The sequence below is a fragment of the Oncorhynchus kisutch genome, linkage group LG20 (assembly GCF_002021735.2).
Source record: "Oncorhynchus kisutch isolate 150728-3 linkage group LG20, Okis_V2, whole genome shotgun sequence".
Lineage (NCBI taxonomy): Eukaryota > Metazoa > Chordata > Actinopteri > Salmoniformes > Salmonidae > Oncorhynchus > Oncorhynchus kisutch.
Window position 1 is genome coordinate 45,801,940 of NC_034193.2, and position 21,938 is coordinate 45,823,877.

General features: G+C 45.0%; 1 protein-coding gene across 16 annotated transcripts in view; it reads left to right on the forward strand.

Annotated features, from left to right (window-relative positions):
• The window catches only part of LOC109865302 (myosin-10), a 94,133-nt gene that overhangs the window by 24,778 nt on the left and 47,417 nt on the right, over positions 1-21,938 (forward strand). For 5 of the 16 annotated variants that reach the window (XR_004204408.1, XM_031798865.1, XM_031798874.1 and 2 more), the window contains exons 4-8: positions 11,052-11,079; positions 15,785-15,893; positions 18,493-18,522; positions 18,780-18,797; positions 19,942-19,959. Coding sequence is in view for 15 of the 16 variants with exons in the window: in XM_031798865.1 (XP_031654725.1) it covers positions 11,052-11,079; positions 15,785-15,893; positions 18,493-18,522; positions 18,780-18,797; positions 19,942-19,959 (203 nt within the window). In the remaining variant the exon portion in view is untranslated. The remainder of the gene's footprint in view (positions 1-11,051; positions 11,080-15,784; positions 15,894-18,492; positions 18,523-18,779; positions 18,798-19,941; positions 19,960-21,938) is intronic. The other 11 variants (XM_031798875.1, XM_031798877.1, XM_031798880.1 and 8 more) reach the window with 7 other exon arrangements.

The window sequence follows — 21,938 nt, forward strand, 5'->3', positions numbered from 1 at the left end:
TCCATGGTGTCCAAAGTGTTCAGTATGCTACATGTGCTTCTCCCTTTGAAACACCTTTCATGTTTCGTCTTGAATTGAATTTATTAGAACATCTTGGCTCAGGAATACAATGGCTTCAGATCAGGAGCCCCAGGTCCATGTTCTCCCCTTTGTTTTGGCCTTGGTTTGGACCTGGCCTCTGAAGCTGTAGATGAGATCACAATCAGTCCCTCAGTTTGTGTGACTAATGAAAAATTACTTCAAACCACTACCCGCCAAATTCCTGCGCGGTGTGGTTGGTCGCCCATCTCGGGACAGCTGGTTCTGTTTCTCAGCCAGGACGGAGCCACATTGGCTGTCCACTCATCTGAAAAAAATACACAATGTGCCGTACTCACAGTGAGAATTCCTCTCTGTGTTGTCACCCAGCATGGATAGGCTTTTGGCAGAGCTAGCATACAGTAAATGAGCCCTGTTGAAAGTCCTCAGGGCCTTGGTAAGCTCTTAATAATGGGCTACTTTTTTGTCATTAGACTTTCAACTGCTGGGTTTTTCCCTCAGGTCAGTCTCACGATAGGGGAAAAGATATTGAACGTCCGTAATACTTTACCAGAATGGCAGGTGTGTGTTACCTTGCATTATACTCCATGATCTAAGTATTCTAAATATTGAAGTAGGACAAGGCCTCAGGTTCTGGCTTAATTGCGATTCCCTTCCCTTACTTTCTGTCACTCCCCGTCACTCCTTCTGTCCTTGCTGTGGCAGCTGTAGTCCAGTGGTACACAACCTGTCTCCTGTAATTTATCTCACTCCTGAGGTAAATAATAAACACAGATTTCCTGAAAGTGTACTGTACCAGGTGCCTTGGTCTGGGTCACGTAAACAACACACACTGAATAAATGTCCAGATGTCCGGGGCTGTCTAACTTCTCAAAATGATGAATCCGCCTAGCTAGCCTAGCCTATCACATTTCTCTTCTAAGGACCCATTTCTCAGGAAAGATCCACGTTGGAAATGGAAACTAGATTTGCTGGGTCTGTCTATTTATTTTATTTCCCATCTGTAAGTTGATGTTGATGGCTGAGGCCCGTATCAGAAGCCCTGCCACTGCAGTGTAATGGCCCCATAGCAGAAGCCCTGCCACTGCTGTTTAATGGCCCCATAGCAGAAGCCCTGTCGCTGCTGTTTAATGGCCCCATATCAGAAGCCCTGCCACTGCTGTTTAATGGCCCCATATCCTAAGCCCTGCCACTGCTGTTTAATGGCCCCATATCCTAAGCCCTGCCACTGCTGTTTAGTGGCCCCATAGCAGAAGACCTGCCGCTGCAGTGTAATGGGCCCATATCCTAAGCCCTGCCACTGCTGTTTAATGGCCCCATATCAGAAGCCCTGCCACTGCAGTTTAATGGCCCCATAGCAGAAGCCCTGCCACTGCAGTTTAATGGCCCCATAGCAGAAGCCCTGCCGCTGCAGTTTAATGGCCCCATAGCAGAAGCCCTGCCGCTGCGGTTTAATGGCCGTTTCAGGGGCCAGGGGCTTTGCCTCTTAGACCCCATTCACAAGCAGGCACTCCACAGTGTTTGTTTTTGTGAGTGTTATCTTGACTGCTTTAAGCACAGATGACGGCTAACAGGGACCAGGCACAGAGGAACAGTCCAAAACCCCCTATTGACCGCCTGCCAGCTGTTTGCTGTCAAAGACAACTTTGCAGCTTGTGAACGCCTCTCGACCAATCATAATGCCTTGCCGGAATTAACTGTTTTATAATGAGATGGTAACAGAAAGGGGGAGAGGATTGGTGCATGCAGGCTATGTCAGAGAGAACATACACAGTGTACAAAACATTAGAAACATCTTCCTAATATTGAGTTGCTCAGAACAGCCTCAATTCGTTGGGGCATGGGCTCTACAAGGTGTCGATAGCGTTCCACAAGGATGCTGGCCCATATTGACTCCAATGCTTCCCACAGTTGTGTCAAGTTGGCTGGATATCCTTTGGGTGGTGGACCATTCTTGATACACACAGGAAAAAGTTGCAGTTCTTGACACACTCAAACCGGAGCGCCTGGCACCTACGACCATACCCAGTTCAAAGACACGTAAATCTTTTGTCTTGCCCATTCACCCTCTGAATGGCTCACATTCACAATCTATGTCTCAAGGCTTAAAAATCCTTCTTTAACCTGTCTCCTCCCCTTCATCTACACTGATTAAAGTGGATTTAACAGGTGACATCAATAAGGGATTATAGCTTTCACCTGGATTCACCTGGTCAGTATATGTCATGGAAAGTGTCATATTTTGTACATTCAGTGTAAATACAGTATAATCTGACGAGACCCATAAGCACTGCTGGAGTCCTGCCCGATGTACAGGCTAATAACTGCTCCTGAGGTGTTATACTAACAAACAGACCACTCTAATGCTTTAATGGGATAGCTTTTCCATACCTCTCCACACATTGTAGACTGCAAAATTGGCCAATTCCAGCAATTGCTTGCTCCCCTGCTTGCTGAATTACAGTCAAACTGTCAACAAAGTTTTAGGATGTTGGACCTGGTCCTTCTGACTGTACAGGCCAGAGCAACAAAACCCACATCTCATTTTATTGTGGAAAGGCTGTAAACACCCAGTGTTCCTCAGTCAGCCAAATGGATAGAGCAGTCCATACATGGTCAGTACAGGTTTTCTTCGTACATAGCCAGGTATTTGTCCATATTTGGTCAGTACAGGTGTTGTCCATCCATATAGTAGATGTTAACGAGAGGCTTGCCTTCTGCCTTAGAGTCTAGAGTGAAGCCGAAATCACAGACGTTAACGGCGTGAAAATTTGCGTGCGAGAGTAGCGAGTGTCAATTCACATACACAGTATAGCGTATGCCAATGAAAATCCATAATAAACAGTTATCTATGTTCCCTACGAAGCCACTGAGAGTTATTGTTGTGAGTTCCTTAGATGTCCTACGGGAGCCACCGTACCTGTGCTAAACCCGAGTTGTTTATAAACAACCAAGTCTTTCTTGTTCTTCTACGTAAGCGGTCCTCAAGTTTTTCAACCATAGCCTGCCTAAGCTATATGCCTATGAAATCAACACAGGTAGGCTGCGACCTTAGCTTACTGCCCAATACATTATAAACTACATCTTTAGTCTACTTAGCATAGAGGAATTGTAATGATCTTCCCTAATCCTTTTCTACAAATGTATTCTATCTGCATTCTATCTGCTTGTTTTACCAGAATTGCTCCGCGTAGACGCGAGAAAAATAGACTTGCTTGCTAATTTGACGCGCTATGATGCTGTTAACACTCACTCATATGCATTCTATTTCCAGCATGAGCACACTTTTCGTTACAATTGAGCTTGAGGCTCGTGGCTGGCAGGGATGTGAACTGGAATGTGTGGAATGAGTCTGGTCACTGCATTAATCCAGCAGGGGGGGGGGGGGATCTGAAGGGGAGGGTGGTGGGGTAATGGGGAAGCAGTCTGCCCACAGTCCACAGTGTGAGATAGGCCCTATCCCCCCTGTCTTGTGGCCGGTTGGAACTTCCCCTGGAGGAGCCAGGCCAACAAACAATGATCTTCATTTTGCTCTGGTTTGGACTCTGGTATCTGCTGACTGACATACCACTTACTGCTCACCACACAACACTTGGATGATGCCTTTATTTGTTGCAGAGTGCATCTGCTATAAGTTATCAGTGCTCAGAGTTCATTTTGAGACATTTCCTCTCTCTTTTTTCTTAAACTTATGAAAACTAGACTATGCTCAATTAAAGCTACAGACCACCAGTTTGTCTTCATTATCCACCACGGCCCAGTGGATGTGTTGTACCTCTATTTATATCAAACTGGTTTCTGAGGTCTTCCTCCTTCAAAGCCACTTTGTTAACAGCAAAAGTGACCTCTGGAGCTGGGCTTTCTGAGGCGAGAGTTTCCACTCCATTGCCTCTCTTTAATGCCGGCATTAGCCTTCAATGGCGGAGGCTGGCCCAGGCCCAGCGGGCCACAGGCTCACAATGAGCTCACTGTCTGTGGGCTGAGATCAGCTCCCTCTGCCCCCCTCTGCTCTTCTCTCGTTCGTCCTATCCTCCCTTGTCTCCTCTCCGTCGCAAATGCCACACGCAGAGTCACTGTCCTCAAGATGTCCTCCAATTTTTCACTTTGTCACAGGTTTGAAAGATGGTGACGTGTGTTTTGTTTTTGTTGTCTATGGTCTGTGGAGGAGCTCAAGTGGAGCCATCCATCCAAGCCTGGTGGTTAACTTGTTAATTAGGCTGTAAATTATTAAGTCATTATTCTATTATTTTGAGCATTAATAACAAAACTTTGGTACTGCCCTTTTCCCTCCCATGAGACAGTCTGTTACTAAAGAATTGGCTAAACACTGTACAACTGAATAGGTTTTTAAATCATTTTTATTCTCTCTTCAAATATTTTAACAACCAATCCTATCCTATTCCGTGGAGAAGCCTCTTGAAGCCATCCAAAATAATCAAGTCATGTGAAGCTGGAAAGAACACTACCAATCATGTGAATCCCACACAACGGTTGTCATGACTAGGCTATAAAACAATGTTACAGAAATAACAGCTCTGCTTGGTTCCCCATCTATGCCCAACATGGCTTCGACCCCCCAAATTGTCAACAGAGTTTTACGATCTTGGAGAGGTTGTTGAGGTCGATACATTGGCATGAATGAATGGAATTCGAGAACGTCCTCTTGAATCGATTATATCCTTCCCGCGTCTGCAGCTGGCCAGATAAAGGGAGAGATGTTTCCACAGCAGCCTTGCTGTCTGGGCTGTGTTTGCGTCTGAAAGCGATAGGGGTTTTGAATGTAAAGGGAGACACAGGAAGGATGAGACAATGGTGTGTGTGCGTGCTTCTCAGTATGGCCGTGCGTAGAGCAGCGGATGATGACATCATACCATGAAATGCCTGTAAATCCTTGTGCATCAGTGAGAATGTGTCAAGCCAGGCCCCCCCCGCACGTCATCAAAGCCAGGAAGAACCTGCTCAAATCAAGGAAGCTGCACTGTCCCTGATGAGCCATCCAGCTGTGCCTGATTCTCCCCTCACCCTGTTTTCCTCAGGCATCCCTTCCTACAGAACAACCCATCTAGCTCTGGCATCTCTCCTCTCTCCAGTTCACTCTTTCAAACCAGCACTCTCCCTCCATCAGAAGACCGGGCCAGGACTGCCTCTCTCTGTGACATTACTGAGCCAAATTAGAATAGTTACGGCTACTGTAGTGAAGGACATTAGCATTTTGTAAGAGTTTGTGCGTGCAGCGTCTCATGGGTGAATGATTGCCCTCCTTCCACCACAAGTATTATTTTAGTGATGTATATCATCCAGGACAGAAATTGAATCCGAACGTTCCCTCCTGAAGGCCAGGTCAAGACAAAGCCTCACCTTCAGGGAAATTGAGCAACTATTCAGGTATCATCCCTTCCTCTGATGCCTTTTAAAGGGTCTTAGTCTATTGCACAGGCATGTGTCGTTACCGTGTCCAGGAGTGTGAAAGACCTTAATATCCGAGAGACAGAGAGAGAGAGTTCCACTTCCAGTGACTCAGGAAGAGGTCATGGGAAATGTCAGTGGCCAGCCACCATCTGTAGAATCTGTAGCGGAGACGGTGAAAGGCTGTTGGCCTCAGCTCAGAAAGAAGAGGGGGAAAACCCAAATTAAACATGTCCCGCTTCTGAGTCTGGTTTAATATCAAACGGTTTCCAGTGTAGTTTCTCAGATGTGGTCAAAAACATGATTATTTTTACGTCAAATAATTTATATTTGCAACGCAAAGCAAACATTTAATATGACCGGCTGCCCACAACAAATGGCAACATCATGCTAACAGATTCCTGTTTTGCTACATTGGTTGTAGCACTACTACTGCTTTTATTACACATCAAGACTTTTCTCCACAACCCTTTTCATCTGCTAAGTGAGTATGAATGGAGAGGCGATTTACAGTACCTACTTGAATGCCCAGCAGCAACCCAAACTCAGTGTCAGACAAAGATGGAAAGTAGCACCTCTCTCTCTGTTCCTAAGAGATGGTGAAGGACCAGCTAGATTTGAACACGACACGTTACATTCGTCATTTGTTACATCACAGCAACAATTCCACATTTCACATGAATTCATCGGAATGCTTTGTAGTGCACCCATCTCGCCGTCTCGTAGCTCGGGGTGAAATTCCTGAGATAATTAGGAAATCTAATCAAATCAATGTTTATTGGTCCCGTACAGTTAATGTTATAGCAGGTGCAGCTAAATACTTTGGTTACTAGCTCAAATCAAATGTTATTGGTCACATACACATGTTTAGCAGATGTTAATGCGAGTGTAGCGAAATGCTTGTGCTTCTAGTTCCGACAGTGAAGTTATATCTAACAATTCCCCACCTTATACACACAAATAAGTACATATAAATATATGGATGAGCGATGGCTGAGTGGCATAGGCAAGGTGCAATAGATGGTATAAGGTACAGTATAAGGTGCAGACATATAAGATGAGTAATGTAAGATATGTAAACATTATTAAAGTGGCATTATTAAACAGACTAGTGATCTATTTATTAAAGTGGCCAATGATTTGAGTCTCTATGTAGGCAGCATCCTCTCTGAGTTAGTGATGGATGTTTAGCAGTCTTATGGCCTTGAGATAGCTGTTTCAGTCTCTCGGTCCCAGCTTTGATGCACCTGTACTACCTTGCCTTCTGGTTGGTAGCTGGATGAACAGGCAGTGGCTCGGGTGGTTGTTGTCCTTGATGATCTTTTTGGCGGGCAGGTAGTTTTCCCCCGGCGATGCATTGTGCAGACCGCACCACCCTCTGGAGAGCCCTGCGGTTGAGTGCAGTTGCCGTACCAGGCGGTGATACAGATTGACAGGATGCTCTCGATTGTGCGTCTGTAAAAGTTTGTCAAGGTTTTAGGTGACAAGCCACATTTCTTCAGCCTCCTGAGGTTGAAGAGGCGCTGTGACGCCTTCTTCACCACACTGTCTGTGTGGGTGGACCATTTCAGTTTGTCTGTGATGTGCACGCCGAGGAACTTAAGACTTTCCACCTTCCCCACTACTGTCACTTCGATGTGGATAGGGGGTGCTCCCTCTGCTGTTTCCTGAAGTCCACAATCATCTCCTTTGTTTTGTTGACGTTGGAGTAGCTCCTTACAATGCAATAAGCAAATATACAAATAATCAACAAAACATTGCACTATGTATAGGAATAATCCTCAAATCAAACATTTGGAAATGAAATAATTTGGGTCATTGACATCCATGAAAAGCTGATAAGGTTTAGCCTAGAGACAAGTGTTGCTCCTTTGATGAATACAGGAAAATACACAGCCCCTATGAAGGAAAAGATGCACCCCTGTCTTGAATGATTGACTACGGTACCTCACAGGAGTCAATCTAATAATGCATCACGATCCTTTCCGTCCACCTTTCCACTGCGCATCATGATTCTCCCAGATTGGATGGAAACTCTTTAAAGCTATTAAGGCGTGTATTCCCAGAAACGATCGGGTTATTGATGTCTTCAGAGGTAAAGCTCATCTAACATAGAAGTGCTCCTCCTTGGTAGAGATACAGATTGGACAGAAGGCTGTCTTCAGGGCTATGATGGAGTTCTGCTCCTGATGAGTCATTGCCGGTGTGAGCAGCTCTCTCTCTCTCTTATGCTATATTGGTCATGGTCTATTATAGTCCAGTCTGAGAACTCGGCACATGGCACATAGGCTATGAAACTTCATATGGGAAATCTGGTCAGTTATGTTCCCACCTTTCCCTCTATAAACTAGCTCACTGCTAGTAGATACGATGGGTACAGTCCCAAACTGTGCTTCTGGGCCTTTACTTTGGGTCAGCCCCATGCTCTGCCTCTTACTGTGGGTCAGCCCCATGCCTTGGGACTCTGCCCCCGTTCACCTCAGCCAATTACATGAGAAGGAGCTCAGTGATTGGCTTGTTGTCTGCAAACTGTCCCAACCTCGCTGTCACTTCAAATGGGTCCCTAATTCTTCTTCCTGATTCTCTAGCCGTTAAACCAGAGCATCTCTCTCTCTCGTTCTCCTGCCTCTTACTGTAAGTTAGTCCCATGCTCTGCCTCTTACTGTGAGTTGCTCCTTTTAAAATAGCTATAGAGGCCTCTGGCTCTGTTCTAGTTCAATTCAATTGATTCCTCTTTCAACCTCGCTGTCACTTCAGATGGCTCCCGCCTGCTTCTTCCTGATTCTCTAGCTGTTAACCAGAGCATCTCTATCTCTGTCTTTCTCTCTCTTTCTCCTGCCTCTTACTGTGAGTCAGCCACATTCACTGCCTCTTACTGTGGGTCAGCCCCATTCACTGCCTCTTACTGTGAGTCAGCCCCATTCACTGCCTCTTACTGTGGGTCAGCCCCATGCTCTGCCTCTGTGGGTCAACCCCATGCTTTGCCTCTTACTGTGAGTCAGTCCCATGCTCTGCCTCTTACTGTGGGTCAGCCCCATGCACTGCCTCTTACTGTGGGTCAGCCCCATGCTCTGCCTCTTACTGCATGTCAGCCCCATACTCTGCCTCTTACTGTGAGTCAGCCCCATGCTCTGCCTCTTACTGTGGGTCAGCCTCATGCTCTGCCTCTTACTATGGGTCAGCCTCATACTCTGCCTCTTACTGTGGGTCAACCCCATGCTCTGCCTCTTACTGTGGGTCAACCCCATGCTCTGCCTCTTACTGTGGGTCAGCCCCATGCTCTGCCTCTTACTATAGGTCAGCCCCATGCTCTGCCTCTTACTGTGCGTCAGCCCCATGCTCTGCCTCTTACTGTGCGTCAGCCCCATGCTCTGCCTTTTACTGTGGGTCAGCCCCATGCTCTGCCTCTTACTGTGGGTCAGCCCCATCTTACTGTGGGTCAGCCCCATGCTCTGCCTCTTACTGTGGGTCAACCCCATGCTCTGCCTCTTACTGTGAGTCAGCCCCATGCTCTGTCTCTGTGGGTCAGCCCCATGCTCTGCCTCTTACTGTGGATCAGCCCCTTGCTCTGCTTTGGTGACAAGAGCCCAGCCCTCGTCAGACTCACAGCCAGAACTGACCACAAAGGTCTATCTGGCGTCAGTGGCGAGCCACCGGAGCCTGGAGGAAGGGACTCACTGCAGAAGGGAAGGGAGCTGATGGTCTTTGTCTTATCTGTGGTACTCCAGTTCTGCCAGGCATGTGACACAGCTGAGAGGCCTGAGGAGGCGCTGATGCTGGCAGCCGAACCACAGTTAGTTCCCATGACCTCACACCTCACCACCTCCCTTACGCTCCTCTACTGCCACTCTCTGGTGCCAGCCTGGCTGGCAGCCACGACCTTGGGTTCATTTGGAGCCCACTGCTTCCGGGGACTGATCGGATGCCTCTCATTGCGTCAGTTTGGTCTGGTGGCAGACAGTTTGGTCTGGTGGCAGACAGTTTGGTCTGGCGGCAGACAGTTTGGTCTGGCTGCAGACAGTTTGGTCTGGCTGCAGACAGTTTAGTCTGGCGGCAGACAGTTTAGTCTGGCGGCAGACAGTTTAGTCTGGCAGCAGACAGTTTAGTCTGGCGGCAGACAGTCTAGTCTGGCGGCAGACAGTTTAGTCTGGCGGCAGACAGTTTGGTCTGGAGGCAGACAGTTTGGTCTGGCAGCAGACAGTTTGGTCTGGTGGCAGACAGTGGTATTCTGTAGACAGTGCTTTATGTGGTGTTATACGAGTGTGAGGAGTGAAGTCTTAGAAACATGATCTGGTGATAATTACTTTGACTACAAGCAATCATTCTTTACATACTAAATGTATTATAACTTTGTAACTCTGTAATATGGTCATAATGATAAATTCTTTGTATTTATGTACCTTTTTTCTAAATGTTTTTCTTTTTCTTTTTTGAGTGGCAGTCCACAGGTAAATACGATATGAACTGAATATTAAATTATATTAATTTGTATATTGTACCTGTACCCCCCCAATGAAAAAATGACAAAATAAATAAAAATGTGGTTACAAAAAAAATCACAAATATTTCCATCACAGCCTATTAACTGGAGTACAAGGCAACCGTGACAGATGTTAAGTCATGTACAGTAGCATCAACCACCAGTGTGTGTTGAGGTGTTCTGATTCTCCAGTAATTTACTGTAATCTGAAGAAATTATGCGATGTCAAATCTGGTTACAATTAATCAAATCCACTCGAGTTAAGAAAATTAAATCACTGCATCACTGTTTGATCGAAACGCCTACCGTGGTCTGACTGAGTCTGATGACTTCATATGTAAACTGTTTTCACATAGGCTACATGCACATGATGGACATAGCCGACATAGAGTTTTAGAAAAAAAGGTGTTATTTAGACCTTAAAAGGAACCCCTGTTGGTTCCATGTAGAACCCTTTTGGTTCCAGGTAGAACCCTTTTGGGTTCCATGCATAACCCTTTCCACAGAAGGTTCTACATGGAATTAAAAAATAGTTCTACCTGGAACCAAAAAGGGTTCTCCTATGGGAACAGCAGAAGAACCCTTTTGGAACTCTTTTTCTAAGAGTGTAGCTTTCAGCAGGTTTACACTCAGCTTCCCTCAATTCCCCAGCCTAATAGCGACAAGGTACACTATCGGCCCTTATCTCTGTAATGCAGAGGTTTGGCACTACAAAGCTTTCATTTGAAAGACTCCTCGATTCCTCCTCCATTTTGTGTGCCTGTGAAATGTCTGGATCCTGAGGCTTTTGAAATGTTTAGTAAAATTACATTTCACTCCTGGTGCAGACAATGACCTTCAACCTGTTTGAAGGGAGTGTCTCATTTAATGTCAAACTCACCAAGCTCAGTAAAGTTGACTATGTTCTGTAAAATGACTTTTACAGCCAGTGATACATTTGGTACAAGACCTCATTTCAGTTTGAAAGAGGGATTTTGGGGAATGAGCCATTGCCGATGAGTATGCTAAATGCTGACACTCTGAATAATTTCTCTCCCCATTTCTCTCTCTCTCACTACCCCCCCTCTCTCTCCCTCTCTCACTCTCCCACTACCCCCCCTCCCCTCTTTCTCTCTCTCCCTCCCAGACCGAGAGGACCAATCAATTCTCTGCACGTGAGTAACCTCTGAGCCATGTCTGCTCAGCCCTTTCCTTCTCTTTTTCCATGTTCTGTGTTGCATGGGTTGCTGGATTTACAGGAAAGTGTCTTCTCAGTTTGATTCCTTGCATCCAGCCTGCATAGTATCATACCACACGTCACTGGTTTGGACCAGATGGTTTAGAAAGGCCATGCAGCACCAGCTTAATTGCATAACATTCACAATTCAATTATCTTAGTTATGCGTGTCTCTTCCTCACTTAGTAGTCCCGAAAATGAAATGTGAAATTACCTGCTGCATTGCATTCCTGCAGAAGCTCTATTCAACTATGAATGAAGTGTAGCTTATTGAAGCCGACATGAATGTACTTAGCACTGATTTTAGGTCGAAAGAGGAATCAATTGAATTGAACTAGAACAGAGCCAGAGGCCCCAAAGCTATTTTAAAATGAGCAACTCAGTAACACAGAACAGTGAGACAGACACTTAGGGGAAGAGAGACTTAGGCTTGGGGCAGGGAAGCTGGGAAATGTTTGGTATTTCTAGTACACACACACACACACAACCCCTACCCGTTGGCTGTATTCCAGTCTAGCGCCCAATATCTGCAGATGACAGGAATGCTGCCAAGAAACATGTCAGCGTGGCATCTCATCGTAAGCCTCTGTGACAGGCCTACACCGATGATGTGTGAAAGAGTATGCAGGGTAAAGTTTCTCCAAGTGTGTGTGTGTGTGTGTGTGTGTGTTCTCTCCCTGCGCTGGTCTGAACCCGATCCTCCACCACCCAATATTTCCCTGGAACCCTCAGGGCTACAAGCCATCAGTCAATAAATATTTTCCTAGCCTCTCACCATACATGACTAAGTCTGGGGGAGCATGAAAGAATTTGGATGGATGTCGGAAGTGTGGCTTGAACACTATCATAAAATCTCACATCTGCTATGAAGCATTTACAGTGCCTTGCGAAAGTATTCGGCCCCCTTGAACTTTGCGACCTTTTGCCACATTTCAGGCTTCAAACATAAAGATATAAAACTGTATTTTTTTGTGAAGAATCAACAACAAGTGGGACACAATCATGAAGTGGAACGACATTTATTGGATATTTCAAACTTTTTTAACAAATCAAAAACTGAAAAATTGGGCGTGCAAAATTATTCAGCCCCCTTAAGTTAATACTTTGTAGCGCCACCTTTTGCTGCGATTACAGCTGTAAGTCGCTTGGGATATGTCTCTATCAGTTTTGCACATCGAGAGACTGACATTTTTTCCCATTCCTCCTTGCAAAACAGCTCGAGCACAGTGAGGTTGGATGGAGAGCATTTGTGAACAGCAGTTTTCAGTTCTTTCCACAGATTCTCGATTGGATTCAGGTCTGGACTTTGACTTGGCCATTCTAACACCTGGATATATTTTTGAACCATTCCATTGTAGATTTTGCTTTATGTTTTGGATCATTGTCTTGTTGGAAGACAAATCTCCGTCCCAGTCTCAGGTCTTTTGCAGACTCCATCAGGTTTTCTTCCAGAATGGTCCTGTATTTGGCTCCATCCATCTTCCCATCAATTTTAACCATCTTCCCTGTCCCTGCTGAAGAAAAGCAGGCCCAAACCATGATGCTGCCACCACCATGTTTGACAGTGGGGATGGTGTGTTCAGGGTGATGAGCTGTGTTGCTTTTACGCCAAACATAACGTTTTGCATTGTTGCCAAAAAGTTCAATTTTGTTTTCATCTGACCAGAGCACCTTCTTCCACGTGTTTGGTGTGTCTCACAGGTGGCTTGTGGCAAACTTTAACCTCTTACGTCGACCCGAGACGCAATCGTCTCATCTAGCCATCAGCAAATGCGCTACGCCAAATGCTAATAGCACTCGTTAAAACTCAAACGTTCATTAAAACACACATGCAGGGTAGTGAATTAAAGCTACACTCGTTGTGAATCTAGCCAACAAGTCAGATTATTAAAATGCTTTTCGGCGAAAGCATGAGAAGCTATTATCTGATAGCATGCAACACCCCGAAATACCTGCGTAGCCGGCGCTACACAAATAGCAGAAATAAAATATAAAACTTTCATTACCTTTGACGAGCTTCTTTGTTGGCACTCCTATATGTCCCATAAACATCACTATTGGGTCTTTTTTCCGATTAAATCGGTCCATATATACCCAAAATAGCCATCTATGGAAACTGTGTGAGTCAGAAAAAAACACTTTCACAAAACACTTCGAAATACTTTTGTAATCCAACTTTAGGTATCAGTAAACGTTAATAATCTATCAAATTGATCACGGGGCGATGTGTATTCAATAGCTCCACGATTTCAAATCATCTTCCAAAATCTCTCTTCCAAACCTTCCTGTCGGAGACCGGATGGAAAGTGATCTCTCTAGTACGTTTGACCAAGAAACAAAGTCGCCGGAAATGACGAGACTGGCGACATCGTGTGGAAGCTGTAGGAATTGCAATCTTGGCCCCATTTAATTTAGTTTCCATTCAACAATACATGCAAGTGGCGCATTGATACTTTTTTCAGTTTTCAGTGACCAGATTTTCTTGCGCTTTTCGATGAAACACACGCTCTGTTATAGTCACAGCCGTGATTTAACCAGTTTTAGAAACGTCAGAGTGTTTTCTATCCACACATACTAATCATATGCATATACTATATTCCTGGCATGAGTAGCAGGACGCCGAAATGTTGCGCGATTTTTAACAGAATGTTCGAAAAAGTAGGGGGTCGACTTAAGAGGTTTTAAACGACACTTTTTATGGATATCTTTAAGAAATGGCTTTCTTCTTGCCACTCTTCCATAAAGGCCAGATTTGTGCAATATACGATTGATTGTTGTCCTATGGACAGAGTCTCCCACCTCAGCTGTAGATCTCTGCAGTTCATCCAGAGTGATCATGGGCCTCTTGGCTGCATCTCTGATCAGTCTTCTCCTTGTATGAGCTGAAAGTTTAGAGGGACGGCCAGGTCTTGGTAGATTTGCAGTGGTCTGATACTCCTTCCATTTCAATATTATCATTTGCACAGTGCTCCTTGGGATGTTTAAAATCTTTTTGTATCCAAATCCGGCTTTAAACTTCTTCACAACAGTATCTCGGACCTGCCTGGTGTGTTCCTTGTTCTTCATGATGCTCTCTGCGCTTTTAACGGACCTCTGAGACTATCACAGTGCAGGTGCATTTATACGGAGACTTGATTACACACAGGTGGATTGTATTTATCATCATTAGTCATTTAGGTCAACATTGGATCATTCAGAGATCCTCACTGAACTTCTGGAGAGAGTTTGCTGCACTGAAAGTAAAGGGGCTGAATAATTTTGCACTCCCAATTTTTCAGTTTTTGATTTGTTAAAAAAGTTTGAAATATCCAATAAATGTTGTTCCACTTCATGATTGTGTCCCACTTGTTGTTGATTCTTCACAAAAAAATACAGTTTTATATCTTTATGTTTGAAGCCTGAAATGTGGCAAAAGGTCGCAAAGTTCAAGGGGGCCAAATACTTTCGCAAGGCACTGTATATGCCAACTGTGACACACACACACACACACACACACACACACACACACACACACACACACACACACACACACACACACACACACACACACACACACACACACACACACACACACACACACACGGTGGTCATAACAATGTAAACGCTGCACAGAGATGCCATGTGATTATAAGTCAGTCCCTGAGAATATGAGCCGTCTCCTCTGCAGCAAGGCGAACCAACTTAAACCTTCCAGTTTAATGCCAACCTCATGGACATTTGACGCAATCACTCACTCACGGGCTGTGTCCAAAATAGCACCCTAATGCCTAAATAGTGCACTACTTTTGGCCAGAGCCCGTCATTTCAGACGCAGCCAGAAATACCCTCTGCTCCCGGTGGATATTGAGCTCAGCACTAAACACACAACTCATCAGCCATACAGCATATTCATAGTACTAGACTAGACTACCATAGGACTTCACCACATGACCAGGTAAGGGGAATCTGAAAGGAGAAAACAACACATGACTTTGTTATAGTAATTGTTTTTATACTCAGTGAGTATTCAGGGGCCTTGTCATTTATTTGAAGATCATCATGTCGTTAGTTTTATTTTGCAGATGATTTTGCTCAAATAGATTTAACCTAGCGTTGAGCTTGAGATCGGGGAGAAAGTTCAATGTTAACCACCAGCGATTACGTAGAATGAGTACCTATTGTAAAACCACTGGTATGCATTGTGTGTTGACGTTACAGTACAGTAAGTGGTACTTGGGGATAGGATTCTGTCTGCATGGCTTGAAAAGCTTGCAAAAACATACTTCCTTGCTCTAAAGCTGTCATCGCTGTGGGTCCGTGAGAACCACCCTCAACCACAGCCGCTGAACTAAACTAGCGCAAAGAAAATAAACAGCACATATAGATACACAAAAGCCCAGCTACACACCGCCTCATCCGATAGACCTCTCAAATGTGGTTTATTGTCACTTCATTTGTTGTTTAGCGGAGTTGCAGGGAGCAGAGCCTGGCTAGCTCTCTCACCCCCAGCTCAAGAATGTTTATGCAGTTTCCCAAGTGCCATAATCTCCTCACAAAAACATCTGCCAGTCAGAAAGACAATTCTGACACACACACACACATCATTCTTCTCCATCAACTAACCCAGGGATCTGATCTGTCTTGTCTGTTTTCTATCTTCTCAGAGGTGAATCTGGTGCTGGCAAGACAGAAAACACTAAAAAGGTCATCCAGTACCTTGCACATGTGGCTTCCTCCCATAAAGGAAAAAAAGACCACAGCATTCCTGTAAGTGTAAGTTTCTGTCTTTTCTTTCCCTATATTCCCCCTGCCGTGTTTATCTCCCTACCACACCTCTAGCTCTCCCACTAAACCATGTTCTGAAGGCCACAGTTACAGTATGTCTTTCTATTGAGGGGTAACTGATGAAAGAGGAGTTAACAACTTGTACGGCCCACATTGTCCCCCTAATACCAGGCCAGTCTGATCCACAATGTCCCCTAATATCAGGCCAGTCTGATCCACATTGTCCCCCTAATACCAGGCCAGTCTGATCCACAATGTCCCCTAATACCAGGCCAGTCTGATCCACATTGTCCCCCTAATATCAGGCCAGTCTGATCCACATTGACCCCCTAATACCAGGCCAGTCTGATCCACATTGTCCCCCAAATATCAGGCCAGTCTGATCCACATTGACCCCCTAATACCAGGCCAGTCTGATCCACATTGTCCCCCAAATATCAGGCCAGTCTGATCCACATTGTCCCGCTAATACCAGGATAGTTTGATCCACAATGTCCCCCTAATACCAGGACAGTTTGATCCACAATGTCCCTCTAATACCAGGACAGGTTGATCCACAATGACCCCCTAAGACCAGGACAGGTTGATCCACAATGTCCCCCTAATACCAGGCCAGTTTGATCCAGAATATCCCCCTAATACCAGGACAGGTTGATCCACAATGTCCCCCTAATACCAGGCCAGTGTGATCCACAATGCCCCCCTAATACCAGGCCAGTTTGATCCACAATGTCCCCCTAAATCCGGGCCAGTCTGATCCACAATTTCCCCCTAATACCGGGCCAGTCTGATCTACAATGTCCGCCTAATACCAGGCCAGTCTGATCCACAATGTCCCCCTAATACCAGGCCAGTCTGATCCACAATGTCCACCTAATACCAGGCCAGTCTGATCCACAATCTCCCCCTAATACCAGGCCAGTCAGATCCATAATGTCCGCCTAATACCAGGCCAGTCAGATCCATAATGTCCCCCTAATACCAGGCCAGTCAGATCCATAATGTCCCCCTAATACCAGGCCAGTCAGATCCATAATGTCCCCCTAATACCAGGCCAGTCAGATCCATAATGTCCCCCTAATACCAGGCCAGTCTGATCCATAATGTCCCCCTAATACCAGGCCAGTCAGATCCATAATGTCCCCCTAATACCAGGCCAGTCAGATCCATAATGTCCCCCTAATACCAGGCCAGTCAGATCCATAATGTCCCCCTAATACCAGGCCAGTCAGATCCATAATGTCCCCCTAATACCAGGCCAGTCAGATCCATATTGTCCCCCTAATACCAGGCCAGTCAGATCCATAATGTCCCCCTAATACCAGGCCAGTCAGATCCATAATGTCCCCCTAATACCAGGCCAGTCTGATTCATAATGTCCCCCTAATACCAGGCCAGTCAGATCCATAATGTCCCCCTAATACCAGGCCAGTCAGATCCATAATGTCCCCCTAATACCAGGCCAGTCAGATCCATAATGTCCCCCTAATACCAGGCCAGTCAGATCCATAATGTCCCCCTAATACCAGGCCAGTCAGATCCATAATGTCCCCCTAATACCAGGCCAGTCAGATCCATAATGTCCCCCTAATACCAGGCCAGTCAGATCCATAATGTCCCCCTAATACCAGGCCAGTCAGATCCATAATGTCCCCCTAATACCAGGCCAGTCAGATCCATAATGTCCCCCCTAATACCAGGCCAGTCAGATCCATAATGTCCCCCTAATACCAGGCCAGTCAGATCCATAATGTCCCCCTAATACCAGGCCAGTCAGATCCATAATGTCCCCCTAATACCAGGCCAGTCAGATCCATAATGTCCCCCTAATACCAGGCCAGTCAGATCCATAATGTCCCCCTAATACCAGGCCAGTCTGATCCATAATGTCCCCCTAATACCAGGCCAGTCAGATCCATAATGTCCCCCTAATACCAGGCCAGTCAGATCCATAATGTCCCCCTAATACCAGGCTAGTCTGATCCACTAGTATTTACAGTACAGTGGATTAACTCCAACCCTAGTTAATCCATATCAGATAGATCCGTATGATAATGGGGGCATAATGATTAGAGGACAACAGTGTCTTGACAGTGGACATGGGCTGTGTGATGAGGTCACCAAAGGGTCAGAGCCTTCTGTAGTTATGTGATTCTGGAACATTACCACGGCAGTCAAAAATAGGCTCATTAAGCAATAAGGCACGAGTGGGTTGGGTATATGACCAATATATCACAGCTAAGGACTGTTCTTCGGCACGACGCAACGCGGAGCTATTATAAACTGGTTACCAATGTAATTAGAACAGTAAAGGTTTTGTCATACCCTTTCGCCAATCATCATTCAGGGCTCAAACCACCCAGTTTATAAAAATGAACCCATTGATAAAATGTGCCAATATATAGATGGTTTTTTTGCATAACATGCCTGTAAATGTGTTAAGAATCCATATACATGAGCTCCTGTCCCATGATGTGTGTTGCCAAAGTGAACACATCCTACAGTAGCACCTATAATGGGGTCTATAGATTGTGCTGGCGTGCACAACCCTCTAACATATTTGCGTTTGTTTATTTGCAACAAACAGCCAGAGTCGCCTAAACCAGTAAAACTACAGGCAAGTCTTTACACTTTCTTCTCAACACCTTATTCATGTGCATGTTGCATCACCAACTTTCTACTCTCAAACGGACCTACTGTTATGTAAACCTAGTGGCAATTTAATATATTTCTTTGTGGCTTCAGCCTGTTTTGTGAAATGGTGCCATTGGTTATTTTCTTTCACACTGTGAAGCATGTATGTGTAATGTTGACATCTGCGTAACAATTAGACAAACAAAGTTTGGGTATTGACCCAGATTCTCTTTCTATCAGGCGGAAAATAATCATGTCGTAAGTTAAATTTAAATCTGGCATGAATATTGATGTGTATGCAGCTTTTCCATGTATACTTGTGGGTCAATGCACTGTACTGTACCGTAAAATGTGCTTGCAAATGTTGTTATTCCACACTAGATGAAACACAATTATATGCATGCCTTTGTTGTGTTTGGTTGCCACCAGTCAAAGTTTGGCAGAAATGCCGTACTATGTGAGCTATTTTTGTACAATGCAGAGTAGAAGTTGAGCAGTAAGACGTTGAAATAGAGATGAATAGAGATTAGTCTGAAGATAGAACTGAGAAACACAATCACACACACACACACACACACACAGACACACACACACACATGTTCTTCTATCCTCGTGGGGACCTAAAATGTGTTTCCATTCAAAATCCTATTTTCCCTAACCCCTAAACCTAACCTTAACGCCTACCCTAAACCTAACCCCTAACCCTAATTGTAACCCTAACCCCTACAAATCTATCCAAGTCCACATGGGGACGTGGGAAATGTTTTCACAAGGGAGAATTTTCCTCGTTTTACTATCCTTGTGAGGGACATTTGGACATTTCAGTTCCCCACAAGGATTAGAAGAACCAAGACCAAACACACACACACACACGGGGTCAGTTAATGGACATTACTGAAAAACAGACTGTCTGGCTGTGGTTGTCATTACAGTAGTTAGTTCAGTAGCTTAATATTACTCTCAAGGTATTCTCTTTTCAACCAGCTGCTGTAGGTCAGTTGATACTGTTAAGATAATGGAAACGGCACATGAGGGCAGATGAGCAGTGTTCTGAATAAAGATGTGATGCTCACTATGGCACACTGCCCTAATACAAGGCTAATATGAGAAACATATGGAATTGCACCCGTCAGTGAGATAGCTTCTTGGAAAGGACCTTTCAGAATAACATATCCATTCCCCTGCTTCCTGTTTTAATGTACTACTGTAGATTTCACTTAATCCGTTTGCCTTTATGTATTATTTAGTCTAGTCCAATTTGTCTTTGAGTACTACCTGAAATTGTCTTCCTTGGTGTGTATGTACTGTATGTATATCCTGTATGTGTGTTTAGTATCCATGATCATTAACACTTCCTGTTTATTTCCATGGTAACATTTGACAATCTACCCATTGACTACAGAGTGGAGCCCTGTTCTATGTGAGTAGCATGTTGTCCGTCCCTCACCTCTCTCTCTCTCACCCACCGTACTCCACTCACTAGACAAGCTCAAAACACAATGGGCAGAATATCCTGTAAAGGGGCTGATATTGTCGCTGTGTACTATTCTGTATATCTGTCCCTTTTATGGGTGTCAATGGGGTCCCAATAGCAGCTTCTGTTTCTATCATCATTGGGACACTAAACTAGTTTAGTTTTAATCCACTCCATGCGCTGTGTGGTGTCCCTGTTCTTACCTATAGTTGGCACTGCTTCTTTCAAATATCTCAGATTCGGGAAAATAAACATGACTTCCTAGTTTAATACAAACTAATAAACACGTTTCCCACTTCCTAACTGCCATATCCCATTTGAAACAATCATACACCACCAATCATAAACAGTGCATTTGTAATATGTTCCATTGTTATACTGGCAGACATTGAGCAAGACTCCTGTCAGGACCTCGTCACAAACTTCTCTCCCGCGTCCAATTTGGCTCCCGGTGAGCCTGCTGGAGAACTTTTCACTCGCGAGGTGCTGGTGCTGCCAAATAGCCATAGCAGGCTTTACTAAATAGTCAGTTGGCTTCCAGCAAGCTGGAGCTGGAGTAGGACTCTGGAGGAGAGCAGCTAGGGAGGGAGAGCCAAGAGGATCACTGCCCAGAGCTCAGCTGAACGGACTCCCCCAGGGAGAGAGGGCCATGACATGGTCCAAGACCTACAACACCCTCCCCTCTGCTTAGTCTACTCAGATCCAGCCACAGAATGCCCAGCAGGGACGATAATGGGGATTTTAATCTTCGTACCTTATTGAATTCACCATGGGGTGTTGACTGTGGATTTTGCCGTTTGTGTCTCAGTGGCAGTGCTACTTAGATCACTAATGAATCCCCTTAGAACTGCTTCTTCCTGTCTTTGCAAGTCTTTCATCTGCTCCCTGCTTTGCCATGGGGGAGGAGTTTACACAGATAAAAAGTTATTCTCACCTCCCCTTGAGGAGTGGGGGTTTGTTCCTGTTCCCCAAACCACAAACAAAAGTCCAGTTGCCTGCGTCATTCGCACTCACCCAACAGTCACTGAAGTGGTATTCCGCTTGTGGACTTGGATAGATTTGTAATGTCTGTCCAGCAGTGATTCTGTTTGTGGACTTGGAGAGATTTGTAATGTCTGTCCAGAAGTGACTCTGCTTGTGGACTTGGAGAGATTTGTAATGTCTGTCCAGCAATGATTCTGGTTGTGGACTTGGGATAGATTTGTAATGTCTGTCCAGCAGTGACTGCTTGTGGACTTGGATAGATTTGTAATGTCTGTCAAGCAGTGATTCTGTTTGTGGACTTGGAGAGATTTGTAATGTCTGTCCAGCAGTGATTCTAGTCTGTGGAGCAGATGTGACCCCACAACCCTACCTGGCCTCTTCCTTGAAGATTTAATGGGACAGTTTTTACTGTTCCTCTGGCTTTCCAGTCTCCACAATCTGGGCCAAAGCACTGCCAAAGGCCCTGACACTGATAACAAGTGAGGTTGAACACACTACAAAGGATGTTTCCCAAGTTACAGAGGAAAGATTGAGAATAGAGAGGAGTTATTTCACAAAAGATTACATTCATTTCGTAGTCTTGTCAATGTTAACGGGATATTAAGTGGTACACGATAGCATTGTCCACAGTCACACTAACAACAACAACTCTGTCATCAACAACTATGTGTCCCTGTGTTCTTCCAGGCCCCCTACAACCTCTTAACTTGGCTATGACGGTTTCCAGACACTGTTCATCAGAATAAGTGTAATGCATTCCATTAACAGTCATTTTATGGTCTTCTTGCTCACATAAACCTGATTATGTGGTACAATATATGTTCCGGAGGTCTTCCAGGCCTGTCAGTTGTTGGCACGGCTAGTGATTAGCCTCCTTACATGACAATGATGGTTTCTGGAATCTGTCAGAACAAGAGTAACACACTCCGGAACGCTGGAAT